This window comes from Hipposideros armiger, unplaced genomic scaffold (genome assembly GCF_001890085.2).
Source record: "Hipposideros armiger isolate ML-2016 unplaced genomic scaffold, ASM189008v1 scaffold_612, whole genome shotgun sequence".
Classification (NCBI taxonomy): domain Eukaryota; kingdom Metazoa; phylum Chordata; class Mammalia; order Chiroptera; family Hipposideridae; genus Hipposideros; species Hipposideros armiger.
This window is the reverse complement of record NW_017731962.1, coordinates 504,232-523,854: the sequence shown is the minus strand read 5'-3', so window position 1 is coordinate 523,854 and position 19,623 is coordinate 504,232. Positions and strand designations below refer to the sequence as shown.

Sequence of the window (19,623 nt, the reverse complement as noted above, 5' to 3'; positions counted from 1 at the left end):
GGAGGGCAGTGTCACTGGCCCTCATATGTGGGATCCGAACCGGGGCCCTCTGGCGTCCCAAGCCAGCTCTTAACCATCGCGCCACTCGGCCGGCCCCCACTCTTCTTCTTTTTGTCAATATTGTTGGTTCTTTCTCAAGAATCTTTTTTTTCGTGTTGATTCTTATTTTCCTCTTTCCTTAAATTCTGCCTCAGCCCCTGGATTTATGTTGTCGGTGTTTTTTGAGCTTCGTGAGTCATAACCTTAGACAATTTACTCTCGGTCTTGTGATTTTTAAATAAGGGTATTTAAAGTTATGTGTCCCTCCTGAGACTCTCCAGCCACATCCAGCAGGTTCTGACCTAGGACTCTCTCACTGTCTTGCTTGGGTTTGCTCCCCAGCAAAGGTGCTGGTCGCAGGGAGTGGGGAGGCAGAAGGTGCCGGTCCTCACAGGGTGTGGAGACCCCTCTCAGCTTTCCCTACACAGTCCCAGCTCACAGTCGGCTTGCCAGGGTCCCCCAGCGGCCAGAGGTGACCCTGGGAGTGCAGAGTCTCAGGACAGCGACAGGCACTTCCTTCCCTCACCGGTGCTCCTGCTGGGAAGCGGGCCCCAGGGTGAGCGCAGGAGGCCTTGGGTGGCGAGGGTGGAGGGCTGCACCACCCAGCTGTGCGCTGCCCGGCAGCACCTCCTGTTCCTCGGGGCTGGCCAGGGGACTGGTCACTCCGTCCCAAGCGTGCAGAGAGGATGCAGACACCTGGAACCACTAGATGCATATCACATCCCGCGTGACAAACGCTGGGGGCTCGAGGAGGGTGGCGAAGGGTTAAGAAATCACAAGAGTCAAAAGTAGAGTCTCTGCAGACTGAGAGACCGAGAGAGCGAGTCCTGATACTGGTGGGCGTAAAGCTTTTATTTACAACGGTCACAAAGAGGTCAATTTGAATATCTATACCCAGTTAATTGATTCGGTTAGGCCGGCAGCTGCTTCACCTGAAACTCATTGTGATCAAGCAGAGTTGTGCTTTCACACCTGCGTATGATCCCCGGGATGGCCTCGGCATTCCGAGACTAGCGGATAAGGAAGTTTCACCGGGATCATTCCCTGGGGTCTCAGCATTCCAAGACACTCCCTTAGGACTTCAAAGGAGCAGGGCGAGGAGCCTTCGAGTTGGCAGCTGCAAGGCAACATGCATTTTCGGTCCTCTTCCAATGTTCTAAGGCTGTGACAGGGAGTGGCCTGGGTGACTGAGCTGCCTATGGGAAGGTGTTGAGGTCCCCTGGAGACTGGGTGAGCGTTGTTTTGGTGAATGTCATGTGTGTGCCTGGGAACCATGTGTCTCTTCTGGGCCTTCTTGTTGTTGGGGTGGGTACAGAGTCATCTACACAGAGTGTACATCTATATGTGTACATGTGTGCTATGTATTTATGTTACGCATCATTTATTATATAAATATAGATTATACATAGACTGTACGTACAAATTTATGTGCAGACTGTAATTTATATGTATAAATAATATACGATATAAACATACACATGTACACACATACATGCAGGCACACACACGCCCGCACCACACAAGTGCACACACAGCGCGACCTTCATCTTGTTAATTGCGCTATTAAAAGTCTGCCCTACTTGCCTTTTGCTTCTTGATTCCTTGATTTCTGAGAGATTACTGTGGATTTGCCAATTTTTCCTTGAGTCCCTAACAATTCTGCTTCACATGTTTAACCCTCCGTCAGGCGCAACTGATCTCACAGATTCATTGCACACAAACTTTCAAATATCTAAGTTAACTGAAGTATCGTGACTCATCGCTTCCGTATCTTCCCCCTCTACCGTAACCTATCGCCAGTCGTGTGACTTAGTAAAGACGTATTCCATAGCGGCATCTTTGTGTGCGATGAATCTGTGAGCTCAGTTGCGCCCGACGGAGGGTTGAACAGCTATGGTGCTGGGTGGACCGCAGTTCAGGAAAGCGCTGCCTGCGTGAATTTGTACCTTTATGCAGTTACTTCTCTTTGGCCTTAAAAGGTCAAGTGTGAACCTCGGGCCCTCTTGCTCTACCATACCTGTCTCCATACCTTGCTTTCTGGAAGCATCTGCCTAGCGCGTCTTGCCCAGGTTGTCAGCTATTACATATCTCTTCTGTTTTAGGTGGCAAAAAAATACAGAGAACAAGAGAAATTTGCTGGTGTTTATTTCAACATGAGAATCACAGTTTATATGTGTCATAATTACTGACATGTTTGGACTATTTCCTACCATTTTATTTCCTATGAACCATCCTCTAAGCCCTACCGATATTTCTCTCTTTCCCTGATGTTGTTGTTCCGCTGAACCCTCTGGGGGTTTTGGTCATTCCCGTTTCTGTCCTAGGGTCGTCCTGACCTGCAGTACCTTTTGTTTCCTCTGGACACCACCCTGGTCAGCATCATTTCTTCTTCCCGACCTTCACCGCCCGAGAGGCAGCTCCCAGGAAACTGGCGGGATCTTAATTCTAAGCTGCTGTTACATTTTCTTTTCCCTTTTTTCGTCACAATAAGACTGAGCCATACATTTCAGTGCTTTCTTTGCTTACCAGAGCTCAGGGGCGCGCGTGCGTGTGCGTGTGCGTGTGTCCCTCCCAAATAGTCTTATGTGGAACTCCTGACTCTCAGGGTGGCTGTATTTGGAGGCGGGCCCTCTAAGGACAGAATGAGGTTAAATGAGGTCGCGAGTGGAGCCCTGATCTGATAGGACTGGCGTCCCCCGCTGAGGACAGGCTGTGAGGACCCAGGACAGAGGCCTCGCCAGAAGCCACCGCTGAGGTCCGGACGGCACTCTTCCTGGTAGTGGCGCTCTGCAGAGCTGCCGGAGCCAGTGTGTTTGCGTTTCCACATTTGTCTTTGAGAAATTCTCCCAGAAAAGGACACAAGTAGCACTTTTTCTGTGCCCTTACGATTCTAAAGTGTCTTTATTTGGTGCTGCCACTTGAATTCTAGTTTGGCTGGGTCTATGATTCTAGATAAAAACCAAGGCGTCACGGTGCCTGAGCACCTGAGGGGGGGGAGAGCTTGAGACCCTGATGGAGCCTGGCCCAGGAGACCGAAGAGGAGGGAGCAGCGCAAGGGGGCGGGGCCGGGGCGTCAGAGCAGGAATCACGGGTTTGGACCCTGGGCGCCTGCAGGGCATCCACGGCCGCCATGGGAGATGCCCTCAGGCCATGAGTAGGCAGAGGTTCCGGTGGCTCAGACACAGCCTGACGCCGCGCTGGTCTGTAACTTAATTAGTAGGGAATGCAGGAGCTGGCCAGGCCTGTTGGGCAGCGGGCTTAATGTCAGTTGGACAACCTTCTTGGTCCTGAAAGCTCCTGCTTTGTGCTGATAGTTTGTGAGTCACTGACACTGAACAGGGCGCCACCCCCACCCCACCCCCGCTCCTCCCAGGGCTCACAATGGGAGGGACGGGGCACTGCATGTGGGAGAGCCCCACCTGGGTCCCAGGCCGTGCACAGGCCGGGACCCCCTGCGTGTCCAGAGCAGGTCTGAGCTGCCATCTTCCTGCCCCTGCTGAGGGGCTCAGCCCTGAAGGTGGACTGGGCAGGAACTGGGTTCCCATAGTGTCCACCTCAGGCCCGGCGAGGGACCGCATCAGGTCACAGTGGAGGCCATCTGTGGGGCCTGGGCCCAAGGAGGAGGCCACAGGGGAACCCTAGCTCCCTGAGAGACACAGGCCTTGGGCTGTGCACACCCGGTGGGGGATGTGCTGATCAGGACATGACCAGGAGGGAGTGGACTCCAGCCAAGGGCGAGGCTGCCAGGAGGATCCAGACCCTCAGCTGGCCGCTCGCCGCTCGAGAGAGGCCGTGATGGCTGGTGGGCTCTCAGGGGCCACCTCCATCTTGAGGAGCTGCCGTGTGACCGGAGCCAGCCTGTCCCCTGCCTCGGCTGCCCTTTCAGAGAGCCCTGTCGCCTTCGGGTTCACGAGCTCATCTGGCGGTTGATTCCAGCGGGCCACGAGGCGCGGCGGGTCCCCAAACCACGTCACGCTGTGCCCCTGGCCTGCGGAGGTCCACGGGGCGTCGTGCAGCCCAAGTCTCCGAGGGGCTGGGGGCGCACCAGCCTCGGCCTGAGCCCTGTCAGTAGTGAGCCCCATACAGAGTGGCCGCCTCCTGGAGGATGGTCTTGAGGTTGGCATACAGCGGGATGCGTCTGTCCACCACCTGCCACTGGATGGACATCCGTGGGTCGCGGGCAAGCAGGTGCTGCAAGGACAAAGGCACATCCTGACCCTCTGAGGTGCCTGCCTCCCCCCAGACACCCCGGGCTTCGCCACGGCCCCGGCCCCCGGCCCTGGCCCTGTCGCAGGGCTGGCCTGGGCTTTCTTCTTCTGTTGCCGGGAGCAAGGACACCGGCTTGAGTCCCAGCTCAGAAAACGCCTGCAGAGCCCGACAGTCCTCGGAGGAGACAGCAGCTCCTTACCCCGAGGTGGTCTCGCCTGCATAGGAAGCCCCGCGTTTTCTTCCCTGGGACCTCTCGGTCTCAGGTCTAGATTACGGACACTCAGGACTGAGCTAAATACAGGGGATGGTATCCCTATAAAGGTGTATGAACACACCTCCCCTGATGAGAGCCTGGGGGGCCCCAGGAGGACCCAATCCCAGGGTCCCCATGTAGCCCTGACCTGCTCCAGCCACCTGCTGGTGCCCTCTGGGCACAACTCTGACCCCTGCAGCCCCCACACTTGGCTGCCCAGGAGCCCGTCAGACCCCTCCTGTAGGACCTAAGTTCCCCGCTCCCTGGAGTCTGCGACCCGAGCCCCATACAGAGTTCAGCCTCTTCAGCTCGTCGCTCTGGTCCGGGAAGTGGACACTGATGGCCACTGTCTCGATCCAGGCGTTGTCCGTGTTCCGCGGGTCGTCCACGTAGCCTTTGTACACCTGGGGGGCAGGCCAGGGTGAGCCAGTCAGGACGGAGCCTGAGCTCCACTGGCTTCCTTGCAGAGGGAGGGACCTCACTGTCCCCAAGCTCGTCCGGCCCTCGGACGCTCTGAGCACAGCTGCCAGGGCGCCCAAGCCCCCGGCCTGGCTCTCTCCCCGTCCGTCCAGCTGCTCCCAACAGGGCTTTCAGCCTTGACTGACCCCACTCGCCTCCCTCCCGGCCGCTGGCCTGGCATCAGACCCGCCGGGACTGTCCTTGGAAGGATTAAAATTGATAGAGGACCCTGAAGACATAACATTAAGTGACAGACGCCGGGCACCAAAGGCCACACGCCATGTGACTCCACCAACAGAAATGTCCAGAAAGGCAAACCCGCAGACACAGAGTGCCCAGCGGTGGCCAGGGGTGAAAGGACGGGAAGGAAGTGGCCCCAGTGGGATGCAGGGGGTCCTTTTGGGGTGATGGGAATGTTTCAGAATTAGACAGAGGGGACGGTCACACCACATTGTCAATGTACTAAATGCCACTGAACAGTTTGCTTTAAAATGGCTAGTTTTATGCTGTTTGGACTTTACCTCAAGAAACAAACTGTTTTTACAAAGTAAGGAAGCAGGAGATGGCAGTATCTGCCAGGCACCGCCCGGGACAAACCCCACGGTCAGTGCCAGCCATGGCCTGGTTCATCCTAACACGTGGCAGAAAAAGGCTGGTGATAACTTAGATGCCACTTAGGGGGCTGCTTAACCAAATCGTGGCACAAAATATATGTAGCCTACAAAACATGATGTAGTCATGAAAAACAGTGAGGGAAATTTGTACATGTGGACCTAAAACTATGACCACCGCAAACTAAGTGAAAAACCAGAGGACAGATAAGTGAGGTTTGCGGCCGTGCGGGCTCGTGTGGACAGAAAGCAGGTGCGCGCACAGGCGTGAGGAAGTGGGCAGGGTGCGGCAGGGGTGCGGGGTGTGCAGGCGGCGGCGCTGTTCCCCGTTTGCCAGCTGCATTTGGGCTGTCCTAGCAAACGCGTGCTGCTCTCGCAACGAAGAAAAGATTCGGTGAAGCAAACAGGCCGAACAAGTGCGGAGGACCCGGCTTCCTGTCCCGTCCAGGGCTTGGCAAGCCTGGGCACTGGGTCTCCCGTGTGCCAGCTGTGCTCAGGGCAAGCGTGAGTGTGGGCGGAGGGACGGACATCAGGCCTGCCCAGGGTGGCAGCGTCGAAGGCCACCCCCGATTTAGAGAGAGACAGCTGGGCGGAGAGAGAAGGAAAAGGGCTTGTGCTGCCGCCTCCTGCAGCCCCCGGGGGCTTGGCACACAGGGGGCGCCGTACCTCCGTGCCCCGCTTCAGCAGGCTCTCGAAGGAAGGCCAGAACTCTCTGCAGAGGGCCTGCTTCAGCTTCCGAGGCAGCGTCTCGCCTGGTTCCCGGGAGCCCTGAGCAGGGAGAGAGGCGGAGGCAGGCGGGTCAGGCGCCCAGGGACCCGCCTCCACTGGCCACCGGCCCGGCATGGGCGGCCCGCCAGAGCCCCGGAGCCACAGGCGGACGAGCGTCTGGCAGCCTGGCTATCTCAGGCCGGAGTGACATTGCCCAGAGCCCAGTGCCCACGTCAGCCGCCGGGCAGCAGGCGTGGGCTGAAAGCACAGCCCTGGGGGAGCACACGCTAGGCACTGGCGCCTCCCGGGGCGTCCACCAGCCTGGCCGCCACCCGCTCATGGACATGGACCCTGTGCCTGCACTCCCTGTCCCCCACCCATCCAGGGGACCCTGCTTGTTATTGGAAGTCCCTCACAGTCCACATCATGTCCATTCTGCTTGGGCCCTCACGACACCCTGCCCCTCGCTAAGCTGTGGCAGCTGGACCTGTGCGAGCTCAGCAGACGCCCCTCAGGGCCTATGCTGGGGACCCAGAGCCCTGGGCTCCGTGCTGGGGCCTGAAGACCTGCCAAGTGCCTGGCTCTGCCATTAACAGCCACGGACAGTGTCCAGAGCTGTCCAGGGCAGTGGTCGCAGGTGGCTGGAGTTCAGTCAGTGGGTGGGTGGGTGAAGGACCAAAGGCTAACGGACAGACGGCTCGGCGGCTTACCCCTGGCAAGGCCCAGTGTTCTGAGAGGGGGTGCTTCACCACCAGCACTTCCAGCACTTTCTTTATGCCTTTTCTGCAGATGGCTCCGTCCTGATTCCTCCTCCACCTGCGGGGGACCCGGCTCACACCTCCCCTCCCGGGACCGGCTGTCTCCTTTCCTGGACCCGCTCCCACTCGCCTGACCGCTGGCCGGCCTCTGCGAGAGTGGCTTTCAGGGACCCGGCTGTCCCACACTATGAGTCTGGAATCGTGGTGGGATTATGCGTATTTTCAGTCTGTGGCAGCGGTGGGCCCTGGCCACCGTGTCCCTCCTCCCAGGGCTCTAAGGGAAGGGGAGCCGGCCGGGGACACTCCTCCCTGTGTGCACCCCACCGTGAGGCTGGCGCCAAACACGAGCTGTCTTCTGGGCAATCTGGGTGCAGGGGAAAGGCCCGGAATGAGTCCCTTCCGGGGCACACGGGTCACCGTGTGTCCTCGTCACGGCGTACTCACCGAGTGACCACAGGCTGCAGTGTGTGGTTGGGCCCGAAGCGACTGAGGCCCCCGCGACCACGCAGCCCTGTGCGGCCCATGGGGTTCCTGGGGCGGAGAGGGATCTGTTCAGCCTGCCGCCTGCCACCCAGACAGCCAATCCTTGGGGACCCCAAGGGGTGAGGTGGGGGCTCCAGGTTGCCATGGGGTCAGTAGGAAAACAAAGAGGTCTGTTTGGGAGCAAAAGTCTGGCCCCGCTGCAGACGAGCAAGGTGTTCAAGTGGCCGTCCTGTGCCCCAGAGAGCATGTGAGCGACGCAGGGCACCACACGGCAAGTGTGAGGGGGCACGGGGGCAGCATGGGGTCAGGGCCAAGCACCCAGGCATCAAGGCCATTTATAAGGACCCCGCCTGGGGGACCAGGCCCTGGCACACGGACTTGTCCCTGCTCCCCAAGGCTGGGCACTCATACAGGGCCTGCGGTTTCCCGGCCGGGCAGGGCTGGCTCCTTCCCCCCCAGCCCCCCAAGTCCTATTCGGAATAACAGATTCTCACACTGGGGTGGGTGCATGTGAATTCACACTAAAACGGGAGGAAGACATTCATCATCCAGGTCCACCCTGCTGCTCTCAGCCCGCAGGTCTAGCCCATCGACTAGGTCCTGGCATATCTTTTATACAGCCTCCCCCTGGTCCAGAGCATTCCAGAGAGGCAGCACCGCCTGCACCCTCAGGCCCCTCACTCCCGCCCATGTCCTGGCCCTCCGTGGCCCCTCCTGATTCCTCCACTTGGGGGCCAGGCAGGGAGGCTCCTTTATCTCCGGGCCCCCGGTGGGCACACAGTAGGCCTGCACCGCGGGCGGGGTGGCACTCACAGAGGGAGCCCGTCCCGAACTGCGTAGCTGCCCTGGAAGCTCCTACGGTCCGTGGGGCCGTCCACGGCGTTGAAGCGGACCTGGGACAGGGGCTCCAGGGTGCTGGGGGGACACCAGCACCTCAGACCAGGGGGAGGGGGCAGAGCTGTGGTGACCACGCCTGGGAGGCCCCCTCAGCCACACGACCCTTCCCCCCAGCGTGTCCTCCGCCCTGGGGGACGACAGGGCACCCCATCCAGGCAGGAAGCAGACGCTCGCCCTGCGCGGGTTCCCGGCAGTCACTGTGGAGCCCTGGGGTCCCTCGCCCTCCCGCCCCGGGCCGTGACGAAGGCGCACTCACTTCCCCACGGGGTCCACCGAGTCTCTGTCCTTCCTCTCCGCCGTGTAAAAGGGCGGGTCGTAGATGAGAAACTCCGTCTGCACAAAAGGGTGGTTCTCCCCTCAGACTGTCTGCTTCTCCTCCAAGCACTCATAGCCCAGGACCCCGAGAGCACCCCAAAGGCAGCTCTGAGCTGGGGTCGACCTGGGGGACCCAGCCGAGGGACTGGCCACAGAGCTGGTGGTCTAGGGGAGTCTCCCCAGGACAGGCAGGGGGCTAAGCTGGACTCGAGAGGTGAGAAGGGCTCCGACTGGCAGGGATTAGGGTGCAGGCAATGGAAGCAATAGCTGGGAATATTCTGGAAAAGCCAGAGACAAAGCCTGTGGGGTGGGGTGGGTGCCGTTGTATCTAGGTCTCTCTCTGTGTGCCCCTTCTTCAATGCTTCCGCTCACCTGGCACTCACAGAGGGGGCGGTGACCGTGCACTGGGGACAGTGGGAGCGAGGGCAAGTGGGGTGACTAGAGGCTCCTTGTGTGGGTCAGAAGCCCACCGGGCAGCCAGGGCTCAAGTCTGAGCTCCAACACCTCCAGCTGTGTGGACCTGGGTGCCTGCGTTTCCTTATCTGTCCAACACGACCCTGGGAGGCTGCAGCGGGCTAACCCACCCCCGTACCCAGCTGCGTGGGAGGCTTTGGGGCAGGGCGGCTCCCCACTAGAGCACCGGCCACCTCAGCCTGGACAGCACTCACCTCCCAGGGAACCTTCTCATTGGGCACAGGGAACCGCAGGACGGGGGAGTCGGGGTACATGAGGTGCCGGGCATTCACATGGGGGGCGTCGCCCAGGTCCTCCACTTCCTGCCTGCTGTCCAGCTCCAGACCCTGCCCCTCCGAGGCCTTCTGGGGTGCTGGGGATAGCCACACGTGCCATGGGCAAAGCCGGCAGGGCTCAGGCAACCGAGCCCGCAGCATGGGGTATCCCCTGGAGTCCTTTCCCCAAAACTGGGCTGCCTCCCCCACCCCCAGCCCAGGTCCAACCCCAGCCCTGACAGGACACCCTCCCTGGGGCCCCCAGCACTGCAGCCTTGGAAGGACGGAGACCTGGGGTCCAGCAGGGAGCGTGCCCCGGCTGGCACCCGCCCCCCTGGGCAGCTACTGGCAGGGTTCTCGGTAACCAGCTGGGCTCACGGCCCTCTGGGAAGCCCGTCCACTGGAGGGGGCACCTCTGCTCCTTCGGGGCCAGCAGCCCCCAGGGGTCCTCGTGCCCAGTTCTTGGCTGGCTGCCAAGTCAGGAGCACGGACTTTGCCGTCTGTCACCCAGTCCCTGTGACTGGGTCTCAGGCATCTCCTGGAGTTGCCCCCTTACCAGCACAATGCACAGGAGGAGGGCGGGGCCCTGGGCCACATCTCTCATTGGAAGTAGGGACTGGGTCAAGTTGGGGTGAGGGCGGGCCCAGCTGCACTTGGCACTTGCTGGCAGCCTTCCTCCAGGCCCAGCAGGAGCCCCCAATGGCTGCCTTGTCTACTCCCTACAGACCCAGACTCAAAGGAACACGCCACCCACTCACCCAGGGTGGGGGGTTCCTCCCCCGAGCCAAGGCCGCCGTCCCTCAGGGTCTTCACGATCCAGTGCAGTGCTCTGGCCGTCTGCGCCACCTGGAAGGCACGCCCCAAACAAGGGGGGGTCAGCACGGGCCCCCACAGCACATGCACCCCTCCGCCCGCCTGCTCCCCAGGCAGCCACCGACACCGCCAGGGCCCCGCTGGGAGGACTGAGGACAGCCAGGGGCCACTGCTGATTCCCGCAGCCTCCTCCCAGGTTCCGGGCACAGAGTCCCTGTAATGGCGGCCGTCTCAGAGGACAGTCCGAGGAGGGAACCAGAGTGTATTCCTCAGACAGGGCATGATGTGCCCACCTCAGTGCAGTCATTGGGGGCCGGAGGCGGGGGGGAGAGTTGCCAGGGAAATCATTGGAAGAACTTTCTGGAGGACTAAAGGTACCGATTCCCATTGGGAGCGGCTGCCCGACATTCCCCACCTCCTTTTCTGGGTTGTTTTCCGGCATTCTCGTTCTCAAAGCCCCCGCTCCGCAGTGACCAGCCAGGCCCACCAGACCCGGGCCCCAGAAGCAGGCCCCACCTGGACCCACCTGCTCCTCCAAGGAGGACAGTCTCTGCTCCATGGAGCCCGACTGCTTCAGAAGGTCCATTTCCAGCAGGTTCACCATGGTGTCCACCCTGGAAGAGGACACAGCTGAGCCCAGCCGGCCAGACTCACAGGCCGGACGGTAAGGAGGCGGGCCAGCTTGCAGGCGGGCAGCCCCGTCAGACCAGCAGCCGGGCTCTGCGGCCTTAATGTCTGGCATCCCCCTCTTAATTTGAAAGCACTGGTAATATGTGTTTCTGTATTGAAAGCACGCTGCCTAGTGCCCGAGGGGGACCATCTCGGAGCCAGCGGACGCCTCGGGCTCTACAGCCACTCTGACAGCCAGTGGGTAGTGTCCCTGTCACCATTTCACTGATGAGCCGAGAGAGGTGTAGAAAGGCAGGTGTCTGAGGAGACGGAGGGGCGCATGCTCCTGGCTGCTCCCTGTCCGGTGGCCCCAGGACGCCCTTCTCCATGGCCTGCGGGGACCTCCATGCCAGGGGCAGGAGCTACCATGACTACATGGCACCATGTCCCCTCCCTCCTCCTGGCCCACAGTGAGACACACGGTGACAGTAGGACCCAGTCGTCCTAAGTCTGGGGCCCACAGGGCTGAGGGGTGGGGTGGAGAGAAGGGGGCAGACAGATCAATCCCCAACCCCCACCTCGCCCCCTGGAAGGTAGTGGGGCGGGAGGAATGGGGAGCAGAAGACCATGCCGAGTGGGCTGGAGCTCTGGGCCGGGCCACCAAGACCCTACAGGAGTGGCACCACGGCCGTGCACCGTCCACCCTCGCAGGCCTCCAGCGGGCCTCCTGCAGGCCCATCTGCCCCTCCTCCAGCCCACGCCACCCCACCCCACGCGGCCTCTCAGCGCCAGCGAAGGGAGGGCCGTGGTCAGACAGGACAGGGCTCAGGGCCCACAGACGTGCAGGGGCTGCCACAGGGAGGTTTCCGGCCGCACGTGAGCAGCGCTGGGCCTCCCCCAGGTGGGCTCTGTCAGTCGGCCGTCTCAGAACCCGGGGGCTGTGCCCCGGCCTCCCACACCTGTTGCTGATGTCCTGCATCTTTTGCTCCGGCCTCTGCCTCTGCTGGTCCTGCAGGCTCTGCAGGTAACTCTCCTTCAGGTACATCTCCCAGGACAGGAGCACGGACTCCTCATTCTTCTCCAGCTTGTTCTCTGTGCAGGGAGCAGACAGGGCGACCTGGCTCCGCGTGAGGACAGGTGAGGTGCGGCCCGGCCAGAGGGCCCCACGGGGAGGGTCTGTGCCTGAGCACAGGAGGAGCCCGCCCCACCCCACCCCGCAGGACCAGTGTAAGGTCAGTGTCCTGACTTGTGTGCACTCTTCCCGAGCGTCCTGGATTCTAGAAGGAGCCGCCACGCCTACCCCAAGCCCACATCCGGTCCCTAAGACGGCCGAGAATGCGCTCTGGGGGCGGCCAAGGGTCCGGCTTACTGAGCTGCTTGTGTCGCCTGGCGGGTATCTTGAGGATGACCCTCTTGATGAAGAGATGCAGATGGCTGAGGAGGATGAAGGGGGGTGGCGCGGGGGGCCGGCCCTGGTACTCCTCGATCAGGCCGTGGCGTTGGAACTTCCAGATCTGGTCCGTGTGCTCCTGGACCTGCTGGAACGTGTAGCTGGCGGGAGGCAAGGAGCGCGCTGGTCACACGAGGTGGTGACACGCGGCACGAGTAACGGCACCCGTCTCACTGCCGGGGCCTGGATGACGGCTGTGAGAAGCTGACACGCACCCCCGGGAGGGCGGTTCTAGGGGCACAAAGAGACGGCTGACTAGCCGGATTCAGACTTCGGAGCTTCTTGGGAGCCAACGTGCGAACAAAGAAAGAACAACTAGATTTTAGGGTTTATAAACCTCGTTAAGAGACAAAACAAAGCGGACATTTGTCAGGGGGTGGACGTCATCCTGGCATTGAACTCTGACAAACAGAAGAAACGGTGTTTCAACAGTGGACACGTTTACTGTCTGCACGTTCGTCGTCTTGCATGGACCCTGACAGCGCCAAATCGAAACGGACAGAGGCTGGCGGAGGGGAGGGGAGGCTCGCTACGGGGACAGAGCCCCTGACCACTGGCCCCTGTGGCCTCTATGTCACAGTTCCAGCACATGTTGAGGGACTGTCACATGAAATAAGAAAGTGACAACCTCAGCAACTTAGCTGATAAAAGGGGAAGAGAAACAGTGCCTGTCTAAACCGAGAGTTAAAACCTTCCACAGTGGTCACAGGTCCCACAGGCCCTTCTGCAGAGGCCGGAAAGAATGCGAGAGGCTGGCCGGCCAGCTGAGCTGGGACCCGAGAGGGAGCTGCCAGCCTCTGCCGGCCACAGGCGGGCTGGCCCTGGGACCCTGCCTCCTCTGGGCTTCTTACACAAACGAACGAGATTGTCCTGCATCGTAAGAGCAGCATTTTTACTGAGTGCTGACATGTGTTCCTCCGTATCCCGAGGTGACCTCAGGGCACTGCCCCGTGCAGCCCGGTTCCCTCAGCTGCAAAGCGGAGGCTGCAAGGAAAGCTTTCACCTTTAGGACGTTATTTCATGTTCACAAACAATTGGAAAAATAGTGTTTTCTCCAAGAGGACGGAGGCTGAGCAAAGCTAAATGAATGTCCTAAGAGGCCTGGGTGCGAATTCAGCTGCTTCCATATGTGACTGTCCTCGGCCCCTCCAGGGAGGCTGATGTCCCTGTGAGGCACCCAGAGTTTCCACAGGCTGGTCTGTACCATGGACATGGAGCCCCCCCCCCCCGCAGCCCCACTGACTCCAGGAGCAGGGAGGAGCAAGATGAGACGGGGCGCCCCCGCCATCTGTGGCCTCCCGCAGCACAGCCTGCAGGCTGGCATGACGGGTGCCACTGGCCCCCCAGCAGCAGCGCCATAGACAGACACACAGGGACCTGGTAGAACGGCCGGCACCACCCAGCCTGGGTTGAGCAGAGCGCCTGGGAGCGCCGGGGGCCTGAGTCCTGGGCTGCAGTGCCACACAGTGGTGGTGACAGGAGGGGGACAGTGGTGACGGGGGCCGTGCGGCCTGGGCGAGCCCCCGCCTGCGCGGCACTCACTTGAACATGGCGATGAGCAGGTTCAGCAGCAGGATGTTGGTGAAGAGCAGGTACAGGCAGAGCAGGGTGACCGTCAGCCACTCTGGGAAGACGGGCTGGTGCCGGCTGGCGTCGCTCTCCGGGCACTTGGGCTTGTACGGGTCGGTGCCATTGGGGCTGCACTGGTCTAGGTTGAAGTCCACGGCTAGCAAGCGGTGGGGGGCAAACAGCAAAGAAAACCACTCCGTCACAAGTCTGGACACCCCAGGCCTGGACACCCGCCCATCTGGGGGACCTCGGCTGCCAGCTCAGCCCCAGAGAAAGCCCAAAGAGAGGTGTCTGCCACAGTCACCTGTGGTGGCCAGAGAAAGCCCCAGAAGCCAGACCTGCTCTCCAGGCTGGCCCGTGCCCCCACCCAGGACCCCGCCGTCCCCACCGGCCACTCCCTGGGCCCCAGGCAGGGGCGAGCACCAGGAAGCACAGGCCCCCACCTGGAGAGCCCATGTGGTGGGACAGAGCTCAAGGGGCGAAAGCTAACAACTATGGCGAAGAGACGGGGCATTGAGGAAGGGGCCAGGAGCAGCGGCGACACGCTGACACGCACAGCAGGCCACCACAAGCCACAGTCCTCACTGATAGAAAAGCAGAGGACATATCCAGCTTGTGCAGGAAAAATATCTCAAAGAAACACACTAAGTTGTTGGTAGTGATTCACTCCGGGAGGCAGGCTTACGGACGATGTTTTTCTTTATACTTACCTTGAATTAAACATTTTTTCAGCAAGAATGCACTATTTTGAAATCAAATATGTTTTGTTTTTTTTTTAAAGATTTTTATTGGGGAATTGGGGGAATGGGAACAGTGCTGGGGGATTGGGGAAGGGGAACAGACAAGTTGCTGTCGTTTTGTTCTTCAGTCTAGTTGTGGAGGACACTGCTTCACTGGCCCAAGTTGGCACCATCATTGCGCTCTTCCCGGGCGAGGCAGATCAGTCGCCGGCTTCTGGACGGCCGCTCACTGCGGCGGCTGGCCGCTCACGCTGGCTGCTGGCTGGCTACACACGGTAGCCCATGGCAACCCACTGCCACAGGGACTGCAGCCTACGCCGTCGCCAGCGACTCACGGCAGTCCAGCTCCAGGTTGAGCTGTTGTTCAGCATCTTAGCTGTAGAGGGCAGTGTCACTGGCCCTCATATGTGGGATCCGAACCGGGGCCCTCTGGCATCCCAAGCGAGTTCTTAACCATCGCGCCACTCGGCCGGCCCGAAATCAAATATGTTTTTGCAAGTGTTATTAATTTTCTGATAAAAACTCACTATAATAGCTATAAATGCCTATATTAAAAAGAAGAGCTCAATACTGTAGCCTTCCACTTTAGTGAGCTAAGAAGAGAAAAGCAAACTAAACCCAAAGCAGAAGGAAGGAAATAATAAAGATCAGAATGCAAATAAGTAAAATAAAAAATATATAAAAACGACAAAGAAAATCAACAAAACCTAAATCCGGCTCTTGGAAAACATCAACCAACTAATTAAATTAAAGAAACCCTTTCATTAATTACAACGCTGTAGCTCGACTGATTGAGGAAGGAAAAGAAAAGCCTCAAATTTCTAAAATCATAAATGAAAGAAAGGACGTTACTACCAATCTTACGAGCATAAAAAGAACTATAATGAAATACTACAAAAACATATGCTAACAAATTAGACAACTTAGAAAAATGGACAAATTCCTAGAAAGACACAAACTACCAAAAGTGACTGAAAAAGAAACAAAATATAAATAGACCTATAACAAGTAAAGAGACTGAATTAGTAATTTTAAAACTTCACACAAAGAAAGTGCAGGCCCAGGTGGCTTCACCGGTGAATTCCACCAAATGGTGAAAAGAAGAATGAAAACCAATCCTTCACCATGACTGAGAATATGGAGGCACAAGGAAGAGAATTTCCTCCCCGTGGGAAAGGGTCCCAAGCCATCCAGAGGGTACATCTGTGTGGCTTCCCTCACTCTCCCTTCAGCTCCCACACTGGCCTTTGTAAGTAAATGCCGTGGTCTTTGTTTGGGGAACGGGGGAACCTTCACAAATTTTTTCAAAATACAAAAGAGGAGGGAATATTTCCTAAGTCATCCTGCGAGGCCAGCATTACCCTGATCCCAAAAGAACACAAAACATTACAAGAAAACTATAAACCAGTACCCTTTATAGAAACAAAACTCCCCAACAGCAGGCTAACAAACTGAACTCAGCAACGTGTAAAAAGAATTACACACCTTGACCAAGCGAGACATACCCCAGGAAAGTAAAGTTGGTTTAACATCTGAAAATCAATTAATATAACACACCATATTAACAGCATAAAGAACAAACACCATATGCACATTTCAATAGATGCAAAAACAGCATTTGACAAAATCTTTCACAATAAAAACACTCAAGAAGCTAGGAATAAAAGGGAACTTCTTCTACTGGATAAAGGGCATTCACAAGAAACCCACAGCAAGCATCATACCCAGCAGTGAAAGACTGAAAGCTTGCCCCCTAAAATCAGCAACAAGATACAGATGTTTGTTCTCGATACTTCTATTTAACATTGTACCAGAGGTTCTAGCAGGATAAGTAGGCAGAAAGAAGAAATAAAAGTCACCCAGATTGGGAAGGAATGAGTAAAAGTATCTCTGTCTGCAGGTGACACGATCTCCCGCAGAGCAGATCCCAAGGGATCCACTCAAAACTACCGTAACTAATGAAGCGGTTCAGTGAGGTTTCCGGATACAAGCTCCGTATACAAAACATAGCATATTTCTATACACTAGCGAGAAGCAATCCAGAAACAAAGTTAATAAAGTAATTCTAGATACAGCAGCATGACAAAGAATAAAACATTTTGGAATAAATCTAACAAAAGTAATGCCACGTAGACACTGAAACCTACAAATTGTTACTGAAAGAAATTAGAGATATAAACAAGTGGAAAGACGTTTCATGTCCACAGTCAAAATCCTAGATGCCCTTTTTGGAGAAATTGATAAGCTGATCCAAAAATTCGCATGGACTCAAAGGACCCAGAGGCCAAAACAATCTTGAAAAAGAAGCGAGTTGAAAGGCACACACCTCCCAGTTTTAAAACTTGCTACAAAGCTGCAGTAACCAAGGCAATGTGGTCCCGACACAGGACAGGCGTAGAGATCAGTGCAACAGAACTGAGAGCCTAGAGAGAAACCCTTTCATTAATGGCCGACTGATTTGTGACAAAGGTGCCAAGACACGTCAATGGAGACAGAACAGTCTTTTCAAAACATGATGCTGGAACAGCTGGATATTTGCACACAGAAGACCACTATACACAAAAGTTAATTTAAATAGATCAAAGGCCCAAAGCAAGAGCTAGAGCTATACATGTTTAGAATAACAGCACTGGCCTAAGTCTTCCTGACCATGGTTAAGCAATGGGTTCTTAGATATGACACCAAAAGCACAAATGATAAAAAAAGGTGGATCAATTGAACTTCCTCAAAACGAAAACCTTTTGTGCTTCAAAAGACAACATAAAGTAAGTGAAGGGACAGCCCACAGAATGCCAGAACATGTCTGCAAATCATATATATGGTAAGGGACTGGTATCCATATGTAAGAAAAACTCTTACAACCCAATAAAAAGGCAAATAACACACTTGAAGAATGGGCAGAGGATAGGAATAGACATTTCTCCAAAGAAGACACACAAATGGTTCAGTAAGCACACGGAGAAATGCTCCACAGCTGTCAGGAAAAGCAAACCAAAACCACAGACATATGTACTTCTCAGCCGCCGGGGTGCCAGGGATAAGAAAGAGACAGTACCAAGTGTCGACGAGGACATGGACGAGTGGGAACCCTCATGCACGGCTGCTGGACAGGTAGTGCGGCTGCTATCTGACAGTCTGGCAGCCTCTCAAAAAGCTAAACCTGTCACCACATGCGTGACCCAGCAGTTTCACTGCTAAGCGTTCATCCAAGAGGAATGAACACACGTGTCCGCACAGGCACTGCTAACTGCTCATCGCCACGCTGCTTGTGGTAGCCAAAAAGTAGAAACAACTCAAATGTTCACCGCTTATGAATGGAGACACAAAATGTCCTCCTTCCAGGGGAATACCGTGCAGCCACGAAAAGGAACGCAGCTCTGATGTGGCTGCTGATGGATGGGCGTGGGGAGCACCGTATATGGGAAAGGAGACCACAGGGCACATTACCCAGGTTTTGCACAGTGTGCAGAAAGCCAAACCCTACAGCGATGGAAAACCGAGGGCTGGGGAGAGTGGTGGTGACCACTCATGGGTGAGGGGTGTCTTCTGGGGGTGAAGCTAATGTTCTAAATTTAGATTCTAATTTTAGATTCTAACCTAAAGAGTTAAAGAGTAAAGAAAAAGCTCAGTGAACAAAAAGCGTTCTCTCCATCCAGAGAAGGGGAAATTATTTCTGACCGGTGGAAGGGAAGGAACAGGGTGGCATCAATGCTGGATGGGGATGTCAGCTGATGTCCCAAGCCACACCCTTGGCCCACCTGGAGCTCAGAGCTCAGCGGTAGCAGCAAGGTACAGCTCAGTACCCCTCCCTGCCGGCACCCCAGCGGAGGCCGCCGCCCAAGGGGACCATGGTGTAGCTGCCTCCCACGACCCGGGGAACTCTGGGAGCTCCTGCCCCCAACGCAGTGCTGAGCAAACAGGAACCACCACCATCCGCCCACCCAGTGTGATGAGGTGGCAGGACCCCTGCTGGGCGGGGCCTCCTCTGCCCACCCCCCCACTGTGAGTGCCACACCCACCGTCGATGTAGGCTGGAATGTGTCCGAAGATGGTGAGGTACGACTGGTACACGACGCCCCGGAAGATCCAGTCCACCCGGCTCTCGTTGTGGATGAGGATGGCCTGCTTGGCCACCCCGAAGGACACGACCCACACGGCCAGCAAGAAGATGAAAAAGAAGACGTCCTTCATCTGCAGAGACAGCGGGCACAGCTGCAGCCATTCAGCCCACACGCTTCCTGCCCACAGGTGGGCTCTCCCTCCATGCCTGGCCTGCGACCTGCAGGTGCTCAGAGCAGAAGCTCCGGGGAGACAGCCCTGGGGCTGCCCCACGCGCTCAGGGGGTGCTGGGCACCCCGTAATGTGGCCATGACCCACAGAAGGGAGCACCGAGAGCTGTAACGGGATCGGGGGTGAGCTGTGGAGAGCAGGGAAGGCTGCCTGGAGAAGTCGACATACGGGCACAGGCCTGGGATGGGCGTGCTGGGACGTGGGGGCCCAGGGGCGCAGCGGGGTCGCGGGAGCTGGGGGTGAGCTTAAGCCCCGTGCACCCACTTGCCACCAGCACGGCCCCTCCCCTTACCATCCGCTTCAGGATGATTATCTTGGGCCCCAGCGTCTTACTGATGGTGAAAATGTGCATCAGCCGAAGACAGAACATGATGAAATCCAGAGACAGGATGATGCGCCCGGGGTACAGCAACGCCGGTATCAGCCTGGCCGAGGCGGAGGCGGGGGCCTCAGCTCCCGGCTCCCAGGGCCTGTGCCCAGCCTCCCGCTCACCTGCCAGAGCGCCTGTGGGGCCCCGGGGTGGGGTGGGGGGGGGTTCTCCATAAAAGGTCGGGAAGCCCCGCCTGGGAGGGGCAGCCAGGCTTGCAGGCGTTCTGGGAGGGGGCTGGGCCCGGTCCCTCACAGTTCGTGGAGAAAGGGGGCGTGGCATGGTGTCAGAGAGAGAGAGAGAGAGAGAGAGAGAGAGAGAGAGA

At 57.6% G+C, this 19,623-nt stretch overlaps 1 protein-coding gene across 12 annotated transcripts in view; it reads right to left on the bottom strand.

Moving 5' to 3' along the window:
* Window positions 1-3,386: 3,386 nt before the first annotated feature.
* The window catches only part of TRPM2 (transient receptor potential cation channel subfamily M member 2), a 48,466-nt gene continuing 32,229 nt past the window's right edge, over window positions 3,387-19,623 (bottom strand). For 8 of the 12 annotated variants that reach the window (XM_019625036.1, XM_019625032.1, XM_019625035.1 and 5 more), the window contains 15 exons: window positions 19,224-19,356; window positions 18,661-18,832; window positions 13,875-14,058; window positions 12,252-12,433; window positions 11,842-11,974; window positions 10,800-10,887; window positions 10,219-10,306; window positions 9,401-9,558; window positions 8,674-8,750; window positions 8,334-8,453; window positions 7,482-7,568; window positions 6,990-7,230; window positions 6,238-6,339; window positions 4,792-4,905; window positions 3,387-4,230 (listed from right to left, as the gene is read on the bottom strand). In XM_019625036.1, the coding sequence (XP_019480581.1) occupies window positions 4,105-4,230; window positions 4,792-4,905; window positions 6,238-6,339; window positions 6,990-7,230; window positions 7,482-7,568; window positions 8,334-8,453; window positions 8,674-8,750; window positions 9,401-9,558; window positions 10,219-10,306; window positions 10,800-10,887; window positions 11,842-11,974; window positions 12,252-12,433; window positions 13,875-14,058; window positions 18,661-18,832; window positions 19,224-19,356 (2,005 nt within the window). In that variant the 3' untranslated portion in view covers window positions 3,387-4,104. The remainder of the gene's footprint in view (window positions 4,231-4,791; window positions 4,906-6,237; window positions 6,340-6,989; window positions 7,231-7,481; window positions 7,569-8,333; window positions 8,454-8,673; window positions 8,751-9,400; window positions 9,559-10,218; window positions 10,307-10,799; window positions 10,888-11,841; window positions 11,975-12,251; window positions 12,434-13,874; window positions 14,059-18,660; window positions 18,833-19,223; window positions 19,357-19,623) is intronic. The other 4 variants (XM_019625027.1, XM_019625029.1, XM_019625026.1 and 1 more) reach the window with 4 other exon arrangements.